Here is a 21098-nt window from a genome sequence, read left to right as displayed (position 1 = left end):
ACAGGTGCCTAAAATTCAGATTCAATTACTTCTCAACATGTTTGGGACATTGAGGGTTAAATTGAGTGCCGATGTGTTTTGAAGTCTTGTCCAATGAGTAATACAAAATGGCTGAAATTACGAATGTACACAAAAATGCTGGAGAAACTCAGCGGGTGCAGCAGCATCTATGGAGCGAAGGAAATATGTGACGTTTCGGGCCAGAACCCTTCTTACGAATTACGGATGTATCGTTCAGTGCTTTAAATAAATGACAGAGAGAGAGTTGTGTTCAAAGTCTCAATGAAAGCCAACGTGCGGATGTAACATACATGATTTCCTAATCCAAAATAGTAAGGCGTGGTTTCAGTGTTTCATTTCGTAAACTCAATGAAGACTTCATCATCATGGCAACTCCAAAAATCCCAAGCACTGCAGGGCAACTACACTATCGGACTTCTGGTGAGAAACAGAGCAGCTCCATCTATGTTATAAACGTAATTGAGTGGCTTTTGTTTTAAATTTCGCAAGATAGGCGCATAAACGCTGGAGCTCCGCTCTGTGATCTTTGCGCTGGAGCAGCTCAGCAAGTCAGGCCGCGTTTCCTGGAGAAAATGGAAAGGCAGCGTTTCGGGTCGAGACCCTTCAGCTTATTCGGCGTGAACAGCTCATTCATGGAGACTGAAGACGGGTCTCGACCAGAAACATCACCCATTCCCTCTCTCCACAGATGCCGCTGCCTGTCCCGCTGAGTTGCTCCAGCATTTTGTGTCCAATCTTCAGGATATTACACACACTGTTGAGTTGTTAACAACGCACGCCTGGAATGTCACTGCGACGAGTCCAGATCAACACGTTTATTAAGTAAATCGCCTGTACAAGTTGATGGAAGTGCACTTTCAGTAAGAATTTACACGTTAGATAATCACAAGTTAACTAAGAATTAAAAATATATATATTTCAAATCACTTGCAACATGTTTTAGCTATTTCCTTTAAATAATTAATTAATTAATTAATACCGAGTCATTAAACTTATGTGACTGTTAAAGGTGCTTAACCTTAAAAACAATGCTTTGGGAACTCGTATCAGTGGGATATATTGTCTGCAGCTAAATACCACCATGTGCTTCGGAAGTTCCAGACGACTTCCCGGTCATTGAAACGCGTTAACAGGCGCTAGAAAGAGATTCAGCATCGCAGTTATTAAAATTTCGTTTCTTGGCGAGCCAACAAAAAAAAAAAGTCGCCTGAAGTTTTTTTTTTAAAGTTCTGTCTGTTTTGCCACTAACTCACTGCTGCTCCCTTATGGACTCGCATAGATCTCCCCGCTGTAGACCAAAGATCTTATAGCTATAGGATCTTTGCTGTAGACCAAGTTTATCTTGTTGCTTCTGGCCTCGCCTTCTGCTAACTGTGCAGATATCGCTCACGCCCAAGGGGGCAAAACCAAACAGCAATGTTCAAACGCACTCGTGGATGAAATTGTCTTGGGTTCAAAGCATCTGCGAACTTGGTTTAGTGTATTATCACGTGTACCGAGTGAGGCGAAAAGCTTTCGTGGAATGCTACGTCAGCAGAAAAACTGACCATGATCACTATCGCGCCACTCACAGTGTACATGTACATGATAACGTGAATAACATTTAGTGCAAAATCCAGTCCAGTAGAGTCTGATTATAGATAGCCCACGGATCTCCAGTGAAGTGGATTGTAATAGCTCAGCACCGCTCTCAAGTTGTTGATAGGATGATTCAGTTGCCTGATAACAGCTGGGAAGAAACTCTCCCTGAATCTGGAGGTAAAAAGCATTTAAAAACTTTCTTCAGAAGAAGGGTCTGGACCCAAAATGTCACTTATTGCTTACCTCCAGAGATGCTGTCTGACCCGCTGAGTGAGTAACTGGAGTACAGCATTCTGTGTGTATCTTTGGTGTAAACCAGTATCTGCCATTCCTTCCTACACTGAAATGTTTGGGCAGTTTGAGATCAAGAAGGAGGTGGTGTTGGGTGTCTTGAAAAACATGAAGGAGGATAAATTTGCAGTGCCGAGTGTGATCCCTGATTATCAAGAGGCAAGAAATAAAAAAATTGGCCATGCCCTCTTCTCCCGCCTCTCATCAAGCGAGAGTTATGGAAGTGTGAAAACGCATACCTCCAGAAGCAGGGACAGTTTCTAGAGAGCAGTCCTGAGTTATTGTCTACCTCATTGGAGACCCTCAGACTGAAGAAGGGTTTCGGCCCGAAACGTCGCCTATTTCCTTCGCTCCATAGATGCTGCTGCACCCGCTGAGTTCCTCCAGCAATTTTGTGTACCTCCTATCTTTAATTGGTCTTTACTGGACATTATCTTGCACTAAACATGGGGCTGTCCCACTGTACGAGCTCATTCAAGAGCTCTCCCGAGTTTAAAAAAAAATACAAACTCGTGGAAGCACGTAGAATGTCCATAGCAGATATGTCGGAGCTCGGGGACGTCTCTTAGCGGCTTGTAACTCTAACGGCAGGTACTCGTGAAACGCAGTGAGCTTGGGAAGACTCGTGAAGATTTTTCAACATGTTGAAAAATGTCCACGAGAGCCCCAAGTACCTACGAGTGGCCATTACCGCAAATCTCCAAGTTTGAATCAGGGCAAACTTGGGAGAAACCTTGAATGAACTCATACTGTGGGACAGGCCCATAATTCCCTTTTTCGTGTATCTGCACATTGCAGACAACGCGATTATGATCATGTCTTTCTGCTGACTGATTAGTCCGCAACAAAAGCTTTTCACTGTACCTCTGTGCACGTGACAATAAACTAAACTGAGCCATGAAGGTCCTGCCCTGATTTGACATCCCAAAATGCAACAAGTCGCACCCTCCCACACTCCACAGGCATACAGGTTTGAAGGTTAATTGGCTTGGTGTAAGTGTGAAATGTCCCTAGTGTGAGTGTAGGATCATGTTAAAGTGCGGGGATCACTGGTCGATGTGGTCAGAAGGGCCTGTTTTCGGCGCTGCATCTCTAAACTGAACTAAACTACTGCTGCTGATAGTTGACCTCATAGATGGTCACTTCCAGTGGCTAGCATGAAGCCAATCTGTATCCAGGCAACAACTAGTGCACCCTGGATCCACACCATGTTCTGAAATTGTGGGGATCTCAGGAGGTAGCTGAAATGGATCATATGTCAAGCACATCTGGAAGAATGTGGTTGCAAATACATTTGCCAGTTCTTTAGCATTCAAATGGCAAATTCTCTCTTCTTCTGAGGACCTCCGACATCGAGAATCTCAGAACACGTGCACAGTGAGCATGGCAAAAGCACGACCAGCCGTGGTGGAAACCGACTGCCCCCCCAAAACCCTCCCCCTCCCCTATCCTCCCACTTTTTGAGTTGGGGCATGGCCTGTATTATCCCCCAGTTTTTGGACGTTGAGCAACACCAAAAAATAATAATTGTGCCACCCTCCCCCCGCTCGGTCGTTCCGCTCCCTCACCGGATATCCCCCGAGGGTGGTGATCAGTGATCGCTCAGTGCCCACACTTTCAAAAACGTTCCGTGGCCCCTGCAACATCTATGTATTTGAGCTCTGTGCGCCTTCTTAATAAACAACATACTCATGATTGGATTCTGAGTTATTTGATACTCACAAAATCTCCCATCCTTGCAAATTGCATGTTCTTTGATCTTATATTTGCCGTTAGCTGTTCAATTGTCTACCATCATTCATGGCTGGATGTGGTCAGATTACAGAGTTATGATCAGTTCCAGTATTTAGCTTGGTCAATTTAGATATTCAACACACAGGTAGTCCACCTTCCCCAGATTGGCACCTAAGACTGATGTTCATCAAGGCTGATATCCTGGCCAGAGAGCAATGGAGGAATGAGGGGTATGGCAGCCCAATATGTTATAGATTATGGTGGAATGCTCTTCTACTTGCTCTTCTGTATTGCAGCATGGTGGCGCAGCAGTAGATTTGCTGCCTTACAGCTCTTGCAGCGCCGGAGACCCGGGTCCGATCCTGACTACGGGTGCTGTTTGTACGTTCTCCCCGTGACCTGTTTGGGTTCTCTCCGAGATCTTAAGATCCCTCCCACACTCCAAAGACGTACAGGCTTGTAGGTTAATTGGCTTGGTGTAAGTGTAAATTGTCGTGTGTGTGTGTGTGTGTGTGTGTGTGTGTGTGTGTGTGTGTGTGTGTGTGTGTGTGTGTGTGTGTGTGTGTGTGTGTGTGTGTGTGATCATGTTAAAGTGCGGGGATCACTGGTCGGTGCGGAGGTGCGGACTCGGTGGGCCGAAGGGCCTGTTTCGTCGTTGCATCTCTAAACTACTGTTGCTGATAGTTCATGGCACCTCATAGATGGTCACTTCCAGTGGCTAGATCTGAAATTGTTCTGTTTGTCGCAATAATCGTGCCGTACAACTCGAGGGGGGGATGTTCCCAGTGTGAAGGTGAGATTTTGTTGGCATAAGGACTGTGCAGTAATCACTTCTGTCTGTTGCCATTGGGAAGAAGGTACAGGAGCCTGAGAACTGTAACGTCCAGGTTCAGGAATAGCTGCTTCCCTACAGCCATCAGGCTACTAAACACAACAACCTCATAATTTCTGAGCTCTGAACTGCAAAATACTATATTATTATTGCACTATGTTTGTTATTTATTGACCTTTTTCTCTTTCCCCGTTATGTACGATGTTTACATATTCACATATTCTGTTGTGCTGCAGCAAGTAAGAATTGCATTGTCCCATCCGGGACATATGACAATAAAACACTCTTGCCTCTCTACTGTTATAGGAAGATGCATATACCCACACTTAACCTGTTGTTGCTCTCCCCTGCCTGTCAAATGCATAATTTCCACTTTTGGTGAGTCTGTCATGCCAGTGGAACAGAATTTACTCGGGTGTGGTATTTTATTTTTTATAAAGGAAGAAACGGAGGGCTTTAAGACCTTCCTGGTGGGGGAAAGAAGGGTCTCGACCCGAAACGTCACCCATTCCTTCCATCCAGAGACGTTGCCTGTCCCGCTGAGTTACTCCAGCATTTTGGTTCTATCTAGATTTTACTCTGGGATTGTGACGGGGCACTTGTAGGAATCCTAACATCCACCAGCCACTGCCCACTGTCCAAACTCGAAGAAACTTTCCTGTCATCAGCATTCATCATTGCCTTGAAGAATGAGATGAGCTATTGTGGTGGTGACCAGGAATTGTCCTGGAGTGAATGGCTTAAAATCACACATACAATGGACATTATTATTGTTGGTTCTTATGTGTTCCGGATGAAACAGTTTTTTTGCCTCATGTGGCTATTAAATGAGCAAAAATTATATTTAATTACACAATGTAATTATGGTAAACATTTTTGTGGTTGGACGTTGCTTGTAAAGAAATACATACATGTGCAGCTAATCATTCTGTTTTTAACATTGCATGTATGTATGCATGATATAATTCTTTACTTCCCTCTCCAGAAACACAGCACTTACGTACAATGCAGACCAATGATGGGAATGCAAGTGAGTGGATTGAAAAAAGAACTGTGGCAAAACAACAAACCAAACAAGTTAGTTTTACTTTTCCTTCAGCATTTTATCTCCTTTGGCGAACTTTCCAATTTGAAATGCAAAGGACCTGTCCCATTGTACGAGGTAATTCCAGAGCTCTCCCGAGTTAAAAAAAAAATTGAACTCATAGTAAGCACGTAGAATGTACGTAGCGGGTACGTCGGAGCTCGGGACGTCTCTTAGCGGCTTGCAAGGCTAACGGCGGATACTCGGGAAACGCGGTAAGCTCGTGAAGACTCGTGAAGATTTTTCAACATGTTGAAAAATGTCCACGAGAGCCCCGAGTACCTACGAGCGGCTATTACCGTAATTCTCCGAGTTCGAATCAGGGGAAACTCGGGAGAACTCTTGAATTACCTCGTAGTGGGACAGGCCCTTTAGCTTATTATTTTTGCTCGTCTGGAGTGTGAACTTAACAGAGCCTAGGGTGGATCTGACTTGCAGATTAAAGAACAAAATGCATCTGACTTAAGTTTTTCTAACTATCACCTCCCTGGCCAACATTTACTTTAATTACTTACCATTAATTAGTGAATAATTTGTTTAATTTGCTTGCTGGCAAGAAATAGTACGACGGCATGGGTGGGCACGGTGGTGCAGCGGTAGAGTTGCTGCCTTACAGCGCCAGAGACCCAGGTTCGATCCTGACTACGGCTGCTGTCTGTACGGAGTCTATGCGTTCCCCCCGTGACCTGCGTGGGTTTTACCCAACATCTTCGGTTTCCTCCCACACCAAAGACACAAAGGTTTGTTGGTTAATTGGCTTGGTATAAATGTAACATTATCCCTAGTGTGTGTAGGGTAGTGTTAATCGCTGGTCGTTGCGGCCTCGACGGGCTGAAGGGCCTGTTTCTGCACTGTATCTCGAAACTAAAAAAACGAAACTAAGCTAAAATTATGGCTTTGGAGCTGGTCCTGAGGGAAGGGCTTTGGGTACATGGATGATTGAGCTCTCTTCCTTGGATAGGTAGGACCAGTCCAAGAAGAATGGGTTGCTGCACCTACAATAAATTGGGGGGGCACCAATATCCTTGCAGGGCGGCTTGCTGGGAAGATTTGAGGCAGCATGGCAACTGTGGAAACCACTATAATAGTTTTCCAATTGGAGGGATCGAAGGGAAAGGAGCGAAGGGTTAATGACCATGGTGCAGTGAATGGGCTGAAGTATATTTAATTCAACGCATTGAGTATAACATGTAAGGTAAATCCACTTAGGACCTGGATTAGTATGGAACCAGAAATGTTGCAGCTATGTGGCTGAGAGAAGGGCAGGACTGACAGCTCGACATTACAGCGGCGGTAGAGACAGATATATATGAAGTGAGAGAGTTGCATCACTGAACGGGGCAAACGGGGCACAACTGCACTTATCACCTTGAAGGTAGACACAAAAAGCTAGAGTATCTCAGCAAGACAGCTAGCATCTCTGGTGAGAAGGAATGGGGGACGTTTCGGGTCGAGACCCTTCTTCACACTGGCTACGATGCGCCGGCACCAGCAGGCCCTCGCTCTGGCTCTGCCGCAGCTCCGGGCCTCGCTCGCCCACACCTGTAGTGGTCCCCAACTTTACTCCACGCTCCCAAGAAACGCTTCCTAGCATACTTGAAGTTCTCATCACCACCCTGGCCACACACTCATCTCCCTGCTACCTTCAGGTAGAAGGTACAGGAGCCTGAAGACTGCAACAACCAGGTTCAGGAATAGCTACTTCCCCTCAGCCATCAGGCTATTAAACCAGGCTCGGACAAAACTCTGATTATTAACAACCACTTTCTGTTATTTGCAATTTATTTGCAGTTTATTTATTCATGTGTGTATATATTTATATCATGGTGTATGGACACATTTATCTGTACTGTAGTAAATGCCTTACTATTTTTCTGTGTGCTTAAGCAAAGCAAGAATTTCATTGTCCTATACAGGGACACATGACAATAAACTCACTTGAACTTGAACTTGAACTCATCCTGGAGAGATCAATCAGAGCGGAAATTGGGATAGAGCTCGGGAATGAGGAAAATTGCAATCATTATGCTGTGGTTATTCCCCTGAATATTCAAAGATTATTCCTCTGCATAATCAAGTGGGGATAGAGGAAGAGGTATCTAGTCAGATTATGGACAGATGTAAAATCAACAAGGTAATTGCAGAGTGTGACTTTAATGCACCCAATATTGACTTAGATTCCTTGGTAGGGAGCGGGGGTTCGGGGACGGGGACGGGGGGGGGGTGTGTGGGTTGGGGTGGCGGATGACGACCTTTGAGGGAAGTTTTTTTTCCCTGTGAGGGAAAAATAACAAGGATGGCAAGGATTGTGAACATTGAATGATGAGAGGTCTTGCGACATTAGTTCACAAGACCTTAGTATTAAGCCTACCATGCAGGACCATGTTATAGTACGTGGAAGCATACGTAAGGTTTAGGAAGATGAATATGGACAGGGCCTTTGAGGAGTATAAAGGAAGCAGGAAAGATCTTAAACAGGGAATCTGGAATGCTTTCATTGAAAACACCCAATGTTTTCAAGAGAGAGTTAGATACAGCTCTTAGGCCTAACGGAATCAATGGATATGGGGAGAATGCAGGGGTGATCATATTGAATGGTGCTGGCTCGATGGGATGAATGGCCTACTCCTGCCCCTATTTTGTATGTTTCGATGTAAATCGAGAGTGGGATTAAAACAAACATTTTATACATGCATTAAAAACAATAGAGTAATGAGGGAGGGGGTGGAACTACTGAAGGACAAAAGATGTCCTAGAGCCGGGGATAAAGGAGTCTATGGCATAGAAACATACAGCATGGAAACGGGCCATTCATGTCCATGTTGACCAAGTCTGCATTCTGGGCTCGTCCATTTGCCCGCATTCGGTTTATAAAGCCCTCCTGTACTTCTATCTGTCCAAATATGTTTTGAAAGTCATAATTGTCTCGGCTTCAATGGCTTCTTCAAGCAACGGGATCTGGGGGTCCTTGTTCAGCAATCACTGAAAGTAAGCATGCGGGTGATGCAGCCATGATCACAGTGAATGGCAGTGTGGCTTGAAGGCCCGAATGGCCTACATCTGCACCTATCGTCTATTGTCTATAGCTTAGAAACATAGAAACATAGAAAATAGGTGCAGGAGGAGGCCATTCGGCCCTTCGAGCCAGCACCGCCATTCATTGTGATCATGGCTGATCGTCCCAGGTCAATAGCCCATGCCTGCCTTCTCCCTACATCCCTTGATTCCACTAGCCCCTAGAGCTCTATCTAACTCTCTCTTAAATCCATCCAGTGATTTGGCCTCCACTGCCCTCTGTGGCAGGGAATTCCACAAATTCACAACTCTCTGGGCGAAAAAGTTTTTTCTCATCTCAGTCTTAAATGGCCTCCCCTTTATTCTAAGACTGTGGCCCCTGGTTCTGGATTCGCCCAACATTGGGAACATTTTTCCTGCATCTAGCTTGACCAGTCCTTTTATAATTTTATATGTATCTATAAGTTCTCCCATCATCCTTCTAAACTCCAGTGAATACAAGCCTAGTCATTTCAATCTTTCCTCATATGACAGTCCCGCCATCCCAGGGATCAATCTCGTGAACCTACGCTGCACTGCCTCAATCACAAGTATGTCCTTCCTCAAATTAGGAGACCAAAACTGTACACGATACTCCTGATGTGGTCTTACCAGAGCCCTATACAACTGCAGAAGAGCCTCTTTACACCTATACTGAAATCCTCTTGTTAGCTTTCTTCGCTGCCTGCTGCACCTGCACGCCAACTTTTAGTGACTGGTGTACAAGGACACCCAGGTCTCGCTGCACCTCCCCCTTACCTAACCAAACCCCATTCTTCCAGCAATTCACTCTGGTTACAGACCACCCTCTCTACAATCCTTCAAAGGTTTCAAAGTACTTTTATTGTCACTTGTACCAATTAAGGTACAGTGATATGCGAATTAGTGGTGGGCGGCGCGACTCTCGTCAGCAGCGGCCTCTGCAGTCCGTCTGCGTTTTTTATTATTTTATGTCTATGTTTTTATGTAGTTTTTGTTATTTTTGTTGGGGTATGTGTGTGGGGGGGTGGGGGTGGTGTGGGGGGGTTGGGGGTAACTTTTAAATCTCTCCCTGCACGGGAGACCCGACCTTTTCTTTGTCGGGTCTCCGTTGTCGTTGGGGCTGCAACGAGGAGCGGCCTCCAACAGGAAGACCGGGACTGTGGTGCCGACTACTCACCTCACCGTCGCGGAGCTGGCCGAGTCCAGAGCGGGTGGAGCTGTGGTGGACGCTGCTGCGGCCCGACCTCTGGAGATTCGGTGGCTGCAACTGCGGGTTTGGCGGACGGCGACACCGGGAGCCCGCGGGTCCCTGGAGGGAGTCCGCTTTTCAGGGCTCCCGCAACGGCGACTTCTCCCGCCCGAGTTGCGGGGTTGAAGAGCTCCTGGAGCGGGGCCTTACATCACCGCCCCGCGCGGCTTGGAATGGCCGCGGGAGTTTGCGAGCGCACGCCGGGGGCTCTAACACCAAGACCCGGTGTGCGGCCTTGCATCACCCGGCGTGGCTTTAATGGCCACGGGACAATTCGCCATCGCCCGCCGGGGGCTTTGACTTTGACTCTGACATCGGGGGGGGGAGAGTGCAGTGGAGAGATAAGTTTTTTTGGCCTTCCATCACAGCGATGTGATGGATGTTTATGTAAATTATGTTGTGTCTTGGGTCTATTTGTTTGTAATGTATGGCTGCAGAAACGGCATTTCGTTTGGACCTCAAGGGGTCCAAATGACAATAAATTGAATTGTATTGTATTACCATACAGCCATACAAAAAAAAGCAACAAGACACACAACTACATGAAAGTTAACATAAACATCCACTCCAACAGATTCCCCACATTCCTCACTGTGATGGAAGGCAATAAAGTCTAATCTTCTTCCATCATTTCACTGTCACCGTCCTGTCCACCTTACTCGAAACCTTCGAGAAGCTATGCACCTAAAGCCTTTCACTGTACCTCGCAACACGTGACAATAAACTAAACTGGACCTGTAGTCCGTGAATTCTGTGCTCTCAGCAGCAGATTGTGGAGGCCAAGTCAATGGATATTTTCAAGTAAGAGGTAGATAGATTCTTGATTAGTACGGGTGTCGGGGGTTACGGGGAGAAGGCAGGAGAATGGGGGTTAGTAGGGAGAGATAGATCAGCCATGATTGAATAGCAGAGTTGATGGGCCGAATGGCCTTGCTCTGCTCCTATCGCTAATGACCTTATGATCTTCTACCCCATTTTCCAGCGCTCGACTATTTACTGCCATTGGTTGACATACCAAAGTGCAAAATGTTATACATGTCAGTGTTGAAGTCTATTTGCCTTTCTTTGGCCCACCTTCCCAACTGCTCGAAATCCTGTGGTAATCTTAAATATTCTTCCTCGGTATCCTTTTGCACCACCAATTTTGGTGTCATCTGCAAATTTATTTTCACTGTTAACTGCATTGTCATCCAAATTGTTAATGTATCAACTAAACAGCAGTGGACCCAGCACTGACCCCTGCGGCACTCTATTGGTCACAGGCCTTTGATCGGAAAAACAACTGCCACCCCCCCCCACAACTGCCCTTTGACCTCTTCTTGCAAGCCAATATTGAATCCAAACTCACCTTGGACTCACCTTGCAAACAAGTCGACCATGCAGAACCATGTTAAAGGCTTTGCTAAAATCCATGCGGACAACGGCTACTGCCCATCCCCCACCAATCCTCTCGGTGATGCCTTCAAAAAAACTGTCAAATCCCTGAGAAATGTTTTCCCCCACACACAAAACTATGTAAACTATCCCTAATCAGTCGTTTAGCCCCGCCGATCTCCTCCTTTCGTGTACTTGTTAGTTTCTTATACTCCTGGAGGGATTTGCTTGGTCGTAGAGTGCATGCATTTTTCACTGCAATCCCATTCAAATAAGTTTGCACAATGAATTAAACTAATTGCATGGTCCAAACTTTGGAGAAATTACTTCCTCGGAGATAACGAGGTAAGTACACGGAGCTAGGAACGCTGTTGCTATGGTGCAAGCTGACTCGAATCGCGTAATCACGACTGCAGACTAATGGGGGCCCCCCTATTAGTGTGCCTTAATATAATAACATTAATGTGCAGCGCTGGCATGACTAGCGGGGCGCTGCGTACTCCGCACTTGCAGGCAAAGATAACAATCGCAAAGCCGGTTCTGCAGATGGCGCTAAAAATTACCCATGACATACTACGGCTTTTTCACAGAGTGGACCATCTTGCTCCTCTCTATGATCTTTGGTCCCAACTGCCTAAATCTCATTCTTTTACCAGACGAGACCCTGAAAGAATGGGTCGACTGGTCTTGGATTCACCAGAATTTGCTAGGATGAGAGGGAATCTTGTAGAAACATATAAAATTCTTAAGGGATTGGGCAGGCTAGATGCAGGAAAAATGTTCCCCATGTTGGGGGAGTCCAGAGCCAGGGGTCACAGTTTAAGAATAAGGGGTAGGCCATTTAGGACTGCGATGAGGGAAAACCTTTTCACCCAGTGAGTTGTGAATCTGTGGAATTATCTGCCATAGAAGGCAGTGGAGGCCAATTCACTGGATGTATTCAAGAGAGAGTTAGATCGACCTCTTAAGGCTAATGCAGGGGTTCCCAACCTTTTTCGTCCCGTTTTCCCCGGCAACTTTAATAGCTCATAACAATGTCATTTCATTTATTTATGAACAAATAATGATGAACAGATACCGGTAAACCAGAACCAAACACAGTCAGTCAATGAGAAAAAATATGTACAAATCCAGAATCAACAAATTTACCCCCTGGCTAGGTGAAATTTACTCCCAGATTGGGAACCCTTGGGCTAATGGAATCAAGAGATATTGGGAGAAAGCAGGAACGGGGTACTGATTCAGGATTATCAGCCATGATCATATTGAGGAGACTTGAGGAAGGACATTCTTGCTATTGAGGGAATGCAGCGTAGGTTCACGAGGTTAATTCCCGGGATGGCTGGACTGTCATATGTTGATAGATTGGAACTGGAGAGGGGATCTTATTGAAACATATATGATTATTAAAGGGCCTGTCCCACTTGTGCGACTTAATCCGCGAGTTCTGGCGAGTTTGCCCTCGACTCAAACTCGCAGCATGGTCGACACGAGGTCGTAGGAGGTCTTTGTAACTCCCCTTCATGCTCAAGAGTGGTTTCCTCGTACTTGAGGCCTCAGCTAGGTCGCGGCGTTTTTTTCAATATGTTAGAAAATGCCCGGGAGTAAAAAAAGGTCGCCATGGAAAAAATCAATACTTTTTTTACTCGTAGGTTTAGTTGTAGTAGGTCGGCATGTTAGTCGTAGGTAATCGAGGGTAGTGGAAGGTTGTCGTAGAAAGTCTTCATCATAGTCGAAGGGAGATCGAAGGAGGTCGTCTTTACGCTCCACTATTCAGTGTCCAATTTTCCAGAAGTTAATCGTAGCTAGTCGGAGTCAGTCTTCAACATAGGCGAAGAAGGTCTTCAACATGTCATTTTTAAAAAACTCTTCTAAACTCGCCAATTAGGTCACATAAGTGGGACAGCCCCTTAATGGTTTGGACATGCTAGCGGCAGGAATTATGTTCCCAATGTTGGGGGAGTCCAGAACCAGGGGCCACAGTTTAAGAATAAGTGGTAAGCCATTTAGAGCGGAGATGAGGAAAAACTTTTTCACACAGACAGTTGTGAGTCTGTGGAATTCTCTGCCTGAGAGGGTGGTGGAGGCTGGTTCTCTGGATGCTTTCAAGAGAGAGTTAGATAGAGCTCTTAGGGATAGCGGATTTAAGGGATATGGAGAGAAAGCAGGAACAGGGTACTGATTGTGGATGATCAGCCATGATCACATTGAATGGCGGTGCTGACTCGAAGGGCCGAATGGCCTACTCCTGCACCTATTGTCTATTGAATGGTGGTGTTAGCTTGAATGGCCTACTCGTGCACCTATTTTCTATGGTTCCATTTATTTTGTATAACTCTCGTCAACCAGGGTTTTGTGAAAGTAACAGCCTATCTCCTTCACCCTAACGCGTAGGTTTCCAAGGTTAATTCCTGGGATGGCGGGACTGTCATATGCTGAGGGAATGGAGCAGCTGAGCATGTACACTCTGGAATTTAGAAGGATGAGAGGCTATCTTATTGAAACATATAAGATTGTTAAGGGTTTGGACACGCTAGAGGCAGGAAACATGTTCCCGATGTTGGGGGAGTCCAGAACCAGGGGCCACAGTTTAAGAATAAGGGGTAAGCCATTTAGAACGGAGACGAGGAAACACTTTTTCTCACAGAGAGTTGTGAGTCTGTGGAATTCTCTGCCTCAGAGGGCGGTGGAGGCTGGTTCTCTGGATACTTTCAAGAGAGAGCTAGATAGGGCTCTTAAAGATAGCGGAATCGGGGTATGGGGAGAAGGCAGAAACGGGGTACTGATTAGGAACGATCAGCCATGATCACATTGAATGGCGGTGCCAAATGGCCTACTCCTGCACCTATTGTCTATTGACTATAACAGGAACATGAACTCTTCCTATCTCACTCTTGAAAGCCTCCCATTTGCCAGCCGTCTCCTCGGGTGCAAACGTACCAAATGAATTCTCAGCTGAGATGGGAGCTGCTATCCAAGGTTATTGAGAGAGGCAAGATAACAGAGTGCAGGGGCTTTGACAAATATTATTCTATTCTCTCTTGGTTCGGGTGAGATCCCAGAGGACTGGGAAATGGCAAATGTTGTTCCTTTGTTTTGGAAGGCAACAGGGACAAACCAGGAAATTATACAGTAGGCCAGTGATCTAACTGTCTGTGGTAGGGCAGTTACTGGAGAAGGTCTGAAGAAACGTCACCCATTCCTTCTATCCAGAGGTACCGCCTGTCCCGTTGAGTTACTCCAGCTTTTTGCGACTATCTTCAGTTTAAGCCAGCATCTGCAGTTCCTTCCTACACATATCCACAGGGGATGTTGTGTAATAGAAATTTGAGTTTTTTTAGGAGATTTTGCGAGTATGTAGTTCTGATTGCCCCATTGCAGAATGGATGTGGAGTGGCGTAAAAGTGGCTGCACCAGGATGTTAATAATAATAATAAGCTTTTATTGTCATTGTACTTAGAAATACAACAAAATTACTAGAGCTACTGATCAGTGCAACCGCATCAAGTTAAAACAAGATAAAAACACAACATAAAAATCCTATACGTTATTTAACTGGTTAAAATAGTAGATAAATTATATTTGTCACACTTAGGTAGAACATTGCACTGGGAGAATATTACACTTTAAAATGTAATAAATACTTTAAAAGAATTAAAGAAGAAGAAATATTGCACGGATTCAAGAGTATTAACTTTCAAGAGAGTATGGACAAAATTCTATTGTCCATCGGGGTCTTTTCCCCAAACAGGAAGTCGTCAAATACCAGAGGAGAGAACGGAAAAGATTAAAGGAGATTTAAGAGGCATGTTTTTCCACACAGAGGATGGTAGTTGCCAATAACACACTGCCAGGGGAGGTGGTGGAAGCATCAGATGTAATAGCACATTTAAAGGCGATTATGAAGGCACATGAGTAGAGAAGGTATAGAATGATTTTTAGCATGTGCAAGCAGGTAGGATTAGTTTAAATTGGCCTCCTATTTGGCACAGGCATCAAGGACCAAAGGGCCTCCTGTGCTGTTCTGTTTTATATGCGCACCTGTACATCTGGATAGAGTCATAGACATACAGTGTGGAAACAGGTCCATTGCCCAACTTGCCCACTCCGACCAACATGCCCCATCTACACTACTCCCAACTGCCTGCGTCTGGCTTGTATCCCTCTTAACCTGTCCTATCCATTTACCTGTCTAAATGTTTCTTAAACGTTGCGATGGTACCTGCCTCAACTACCTACTCTGGCAGCTCGTTCCACACACCCACCACCCTTTGTATTTAAAAAAAAGAGTTACCCCTCAGGTGCCTATTAAATCTTTCCCCCCTCATCTTAAACCTATATCCTCTGGTTCTTGACGCCCCGACACTCTTGGCAAGAGACTCGGTGCGTTTACCCGATGTATTCCTCTTATGATTTTGTGCACTTCTAAACGATCACCCCTCATCCTCCTGAGCTGCACACTCCCATCTTTTCTATAACATGTTGCCCAAAATTGAACACAATACTCTAAATGACCTCACCAACGTCTTACATGACTACAACATGACCTCCCGACTTCCACACTCAATGCTCTGACTGATAAAGGCCAAAGTGCAGACAACCCCATCTTGACAACCCCATCTACCTGGGTTGCCACCTTCAAGGAACTATGTACCTGCACCCCTCGATCCATCTGCTCTCCAACACTCCCCAGAGCCCTGCCATTCACTGTGTAGGTCCAGCCCATGTTTGTGCTCCCAAAATGCAACACCGATCCCACATTTCTCTGTGTTCAATTCCAGGTTCTTGCTCACCAAACGTAATCATTTTCTTCCATGACAAAATGTGGCTCACTTTTAATTATTTGCATCTTTCCCTGTAGTTCCAAAGTGCAATGAGATTATGCAGATTGTAAACAGCGCACAGTTGCACCAGTCTTTGTGGAACATGAGTTTGTCAGGGTGAATCATGATCTGAAATTCTTCTCCCAGTTACTGCACTGGGAATATTTATCGATAACACTGTATCAATGGAGATTTAAGATTTCCAATTGGTAAACTGCGCAACAAATAATCTGCTGTGCCATGATCACCAACACGGGCTAAAAAACTACTTTCTCAATGGGAGGGCAGAGAAACAACAGCAACTTTTCATGAAATTTGGAAATCTTGTCTGGAAAATTCCATTGCTATCCCATAAAAAGTGTACTTGCACCTAGATTAGACCTTGCTCAGAATACTGTGTGCAGTCCTGCCTTCTGGCGTTCCTACCTTCTCCCCATATCCCCTGACTCCGCTATCTTTAAGAGCTCTATCTAACTCTCTCTTGAAAACATCCAGAGAACCGGCCTCCACTGCCTTCTGATGCAGAGAATTCCACAGATTCACAACCCTCTGTGTGAAAATGTTTTTCCTCATCTCCGTTCTAAATGGCTTACCCCTTATTCTTAAACTGTGGCCCCTGGTTCTGGACTCCCCCAACACCGGGAACATGTTTCCTGTCTCTAGCATGTCCAATCCATTAATAATCTTATATGTTTCAATAAGATTCCCTCTCATCCTAAAATCCAGAGTGTACAAGCCCAGCTGCTCCATTCTCTCAGCATATGACAGTCCCACCATCCCGGAAATTAACATTGTAAACCTACGCTGCACTCCCTCAATAGCAAGAATGTTCTTCCTCAAATTAGGGGACCAAAACTGCACACAATACTCCATGTGTGGTCTCACTAGGGCTCTGTACAGCTGCAGACGGACCTCTTTGCTCCAATACTCAACTCCTCTCGTTATGACGGCCAACTTGCCATTCGCTTTCTTCACTGCCTGCTGTACCTGCATGCTTACTTTCAGTGACTGATGAACAAGGGCCCCCAGATCCCACTGTACTTCCCCTTTTCCTAACTTGATTACATTTAGATAATAATCTGTCCTTTAATTCTGAGGCTATGACTGCTAGTCTTAGACTCTCCCACTAGTGGAAACATCCTCTCCACTAGTTTTAAGGGGGAAAATGTAAAGGCATAGTGCAATGTAAGTTTTAAAGCAGGGCGTAGTGGGTGCCTGGAACGTGTTGCCCGAGGTGGTGGTGGAAGCAGATAAGATTAAAGAAGCTTTTAGAAAGGCACCTGGATATACAGGGAATGGATGGACATAGATTAGTTTAACATGACATCGCATCATATTCAGCATGGGAATTATGGACATCAAGGTTACAATGTCAGTTTATTGTTACATGTACAAATTAAGGTACTGTGAAATTCGAGTTATCATACAGCCATACTTAGTGGGAAAAAAAGCAACAAGACACACAGCCACATAAAATAAAATTCAAAACATACATCTATCACAGCGGGTCCCCACATTCCTCACTGTGATGGAAGGTAATAAAGTCTAATCTTCTCCCTGTTTCTTCTCTGCGGTCGGGACTGTTAAGGGCCTGTCCCACGAGCATGCGACTCCATGCGGCAAGCGCAACCTAAGCGACTCCATGCGGCAAGCGCTACCTAACGTGGTCGCTTGAGCCGTACGGCCTCACGGGGCCTGTCCCACTTTGATCACCGGAGCCGTATGGAGTTGTGCGCAGCTGATCCCGACATCGCGCGGGGCTCTGAAAAAACCGACCGCGTTCAAAAATTCCGCGCGGCGACGGCCTGCCGACCTGCAGCCGCCTCGACGTCGTACGTCACGCGCGAACTTCCCGCGGACTTCATGTCACTCACTCGACATCCGCGCGGCCCCTGCTTCTGTTTAGGTAGCGCTTGCCGCATGGAGTCGCTTGGGTCGCGCATGCTCGTGGGACGCCCTTTAATCATCCGCAGTTGGGGCTATCAAAGCCTCAAGGATTGGGCTGTGAGAATAGGTTCGTTTTTCAAAATGTTGAAAGGAATTTGCATAATCATTGAGTGAAACCTTTATCTCCCTCAGCCCACTGTCTCCGCCTCTTCCTCTCTTCTTCCCGCCCCCCACCCACCCTCACATCAGTCTGAAGAAGGGTCTCGACCTGAAACGTTGCCTATTTCCTTCGCTCCATAGATGCTGCCTCACCCGCTGAGTTTCTCCAGCATTTTTGTCTACATTTTATTTTTGGATTGATAACTCAGAGTTATAGAATCGGACAGCATGGAAACACCACCATGCCTATGCCAACCTACATGTCCCATCTACACTAGTTCTACCTGCCTGCGTTTGACCTATGTCTCTCTTAACTTTTCCTATCCATGTACCTGTCCAAAGATCTTTTAAATGTTGTTACCTGCCTCCTCCGGCAGCTCGTTCCATTTCCCCCACCATCCTGTGTGCCTCTTGGGCTGCTATTAAATCTGGGGTGATCTGGGGTGATCTGATGGAGGTTTCTAAGATCATGTGGGCAATAGATAGGGTGAATAACCGAGTCAGTTTTGAGGGCGGTCAGGGTGGCGCAGCGGTAGAGTTGCTGCCTTACAGCGCCAGAGACCCGGGCTCGATCCCGACTACGGGTACTGTCTGTACGGAGTTTGTACGTTCTCCCCGTGACCGCGTGGGTTTTCTCCGAGATCTCCGGTTTCCTCCCACATTCCAAAGGCGTAGAGGTTTGTAGGTTAATTGGCTTGGTATAAATGTAAAATTTAAAAAGAACCAGTCTGTTGCTGAAGGTGCTCCTCAGGTTGACCAGCGTGTCATGGTGAGCTGTATAGTCCAGGATGCTCTGCAAATTGATGAGCATGCTCCCCCCACCCAAGACCAGACATGAATCCAACTCCATCCCCAGGACAGAGCCAGCCTTCCTGATGAGTTTGTTGATCAGCGGCCTTCGCCCTGCTGCCCCATCACACAGCAGTGAACAAGATGGCACTGACCACCACCAATTGGTAGAACATCTGCAGCATCTTACTGCAGACGTTGATGGAGCGGAGCCCTCTCAAAAAGTACAGCCGGCTCTGTCCCTTCTTGTTCAGGGCCTCAGTGTTCCTGGACCAGTCCAGTTTACTGTCCAGGTACACTCCAAGGTATTTAAACTCCCTGGTAAACTGGTCACATCCACACCATTGATGGAGACAGGGGACAGGGGTGTTCCTCTCCTCCTAAAGTTCACCACTAACTCTTTAGTCGTGTCGGTGTTGAGCTGAAGGCGATTCAGCCCACACCACTCAACAAACACCTCTGTATTCAGCTTCCCTCCTCTAACTGATGCAGCCCACAATTGCAGAGTCATCTGAAAACGTCTGCAGGTGGCAGGAGACGGAGTTATACCTGAAGTCCGAGGTGTAGCTGGTGAACAGGAAGGGAGAGAGGACTGTCCCCTGTGGTCCCCTGTTTGGGTTGCCAACTGTCCCGTATTAGCCGGGACACCCCTTATATGGGGCTAAATTGATTTGTCCCATACGGGACGGCCCTTGTCCCGTATTTGACTGCTACTACTCGGGTCGATGGGGCCCTCCCTCGCGGCTTAACAACTTGGATTGGTGCGACCTTTCCCGGAGTCAGGTCCAGAGCTTCAGCAGCGGGGGCAGCGTAGACTTTCCATTGCGAGGCCAGGCGAGCCCTAGCCGGGAGCCGCTAGAAGAAGTGCTCCGATCGCTGACCCGTGGACAACGATATCCTGGTCTGCGGAGCTTCTAGCCGCGGGCGCGGCGTGGACTTTAAGAGCTCCGACCGCTGTCCTGCAGCCTATAACATCGTGAAGCCCCGGTCTCCGGTAGGAAGCGGCAGATTCGGGACCTCCAAGCGTCCGAGTGTCCGTCCATCCCAACATCGGAGTTTCGAGCATCCCGACGATAGGTCCTGTACATCGGGCCATCCGTAGCGGCGACTGCGGTGGGTTCATGGCCCCGACCACAGATGGACAAAGGAGGAGGACTAACAAAGTTGCCTTCCACCTCAGTGAAGAATGTTGATTCCACTGTGGTGGATGTTCATGTTATATTCTATTGTGTATTGTGCTCTTTTGTTTGTATGGCTGCATGATTAAATCAAATTCCACTGTACCTTAATTGGTGCATGTGATAATAAATGTGAACGTGAACTTGTTTATACATAGTCCCCCCCATTTCAGGGCACCATAATGTCTGGGACACATGGCTTCACAGGTGTTTGTAATTGCTCAGGTGTGTTTAATTGCCTCCTTAATGCAGGTATAAGAGAGCTCTCAGCACCTAGTCTTTCCATCACCTTTGGACATTTTTTATTGCTGTTTATCAACATGAGGACCAAAGTTGTGCCATTGAAAGTCATAGAAGCCATTATGAGACTGAGAAACAAGAATAAAACAGTTAGAGACATCAGCCAAGCCTTAGGCTTACCAAAATCAACTGTTTGGAACATCATTAAGAAGAAAGAGAGCACTGGTGAGCTTACTAATCGCAAAGGGACTGGCAGGCTAAGGAAAATCTCCACAGCTGATGTCAGAAGAATTCTCTCTATAATAATGAAAAATCCCCAAACACCTGTACGACCGATCAAAAAAACTCTTCAGGAGTCAGGTGTGGATTTGTCAATGACCACTGTCCGCAGAAGACTTTATGAACAGAAATATAGAGGCTACACTGCACCTCTGGTTAGCCGCAAAAATAGGATGGCCAGGTTACAGTTTGCCAAGAAGTACTTAAAAGAGCAACCACAGTTCTGGAAAAAGGTCTTGTGGACAGATGAGACGAAGATTTACATATCAGAGTAATGGCAAGAGCAAAGTATGGAGGAGAGAAGGAACTGCCCAAGATCCAAAGCATACCACCTTATCTGTCAAACACGGTGGTGGGGTTGTAATGGCCTGGGCATGTATGGCTACTGAAAGTACTGGCTCACTTATCTTCATTGATGATACAACTGCTGATGGCTGCAATACAGCTTAAGATGGCTGCAATACAGGCCTGGCAGAGCATCAACAGAGAAGACACCCAGCAACTGGTGATGTTCATGAATCGCAGACGTCAAGCAGTCATT

At 46.2% G+C, this 21098-nt stretch overlaps 1 protein-coding gene across 1 annotated transcript in view; it reads left to right on the top strand.

Moving 5' to 3' along the window:
• Positions 1–1419: 1419 nt before the first annotated feature.
• LOC116985621 (solute carrier family 2, facilitated glucose transporter member 9-like) overlaps positions 1420–21098 on the top strand; it is a 210570-nt gene continuing 190891 nt past the window's right edge. The window contains exons 1-2 of the mRNA XM_033040892.1: positions 1420–1779; positions 5445–5536. Of these exons, the coding sequence (XP_032896783.1) occupies positions 1728–1779; positions 5445–5536 (144 nt within the window). The 5' untranslated portion in view covers positions 1420–1727. The remainder of the gene's footprint in view (positions 1780–5444; positions 5537–21098) is intronic.

This window comes from Amblyraja radiata, chromosome 1 (genome assembly GCF_010909765.2).
Source record: "Amblyraja radiata isolate CabotCenter1 chromosome 1, sAmbRad1.1.pri, whole genome shotgun sequence".
NCBI classification, from domain to species: Eukaryota; Metazoa; Chordata; class Chondrichthyes; order Rajiformes; family Rajidae; genus Amblyraja; species Amblyraja radiata.
Note: the sequence above shows the minus strand (reverse complement) of the source record. Positions and strands in the feature narration are given on the sequence as shown.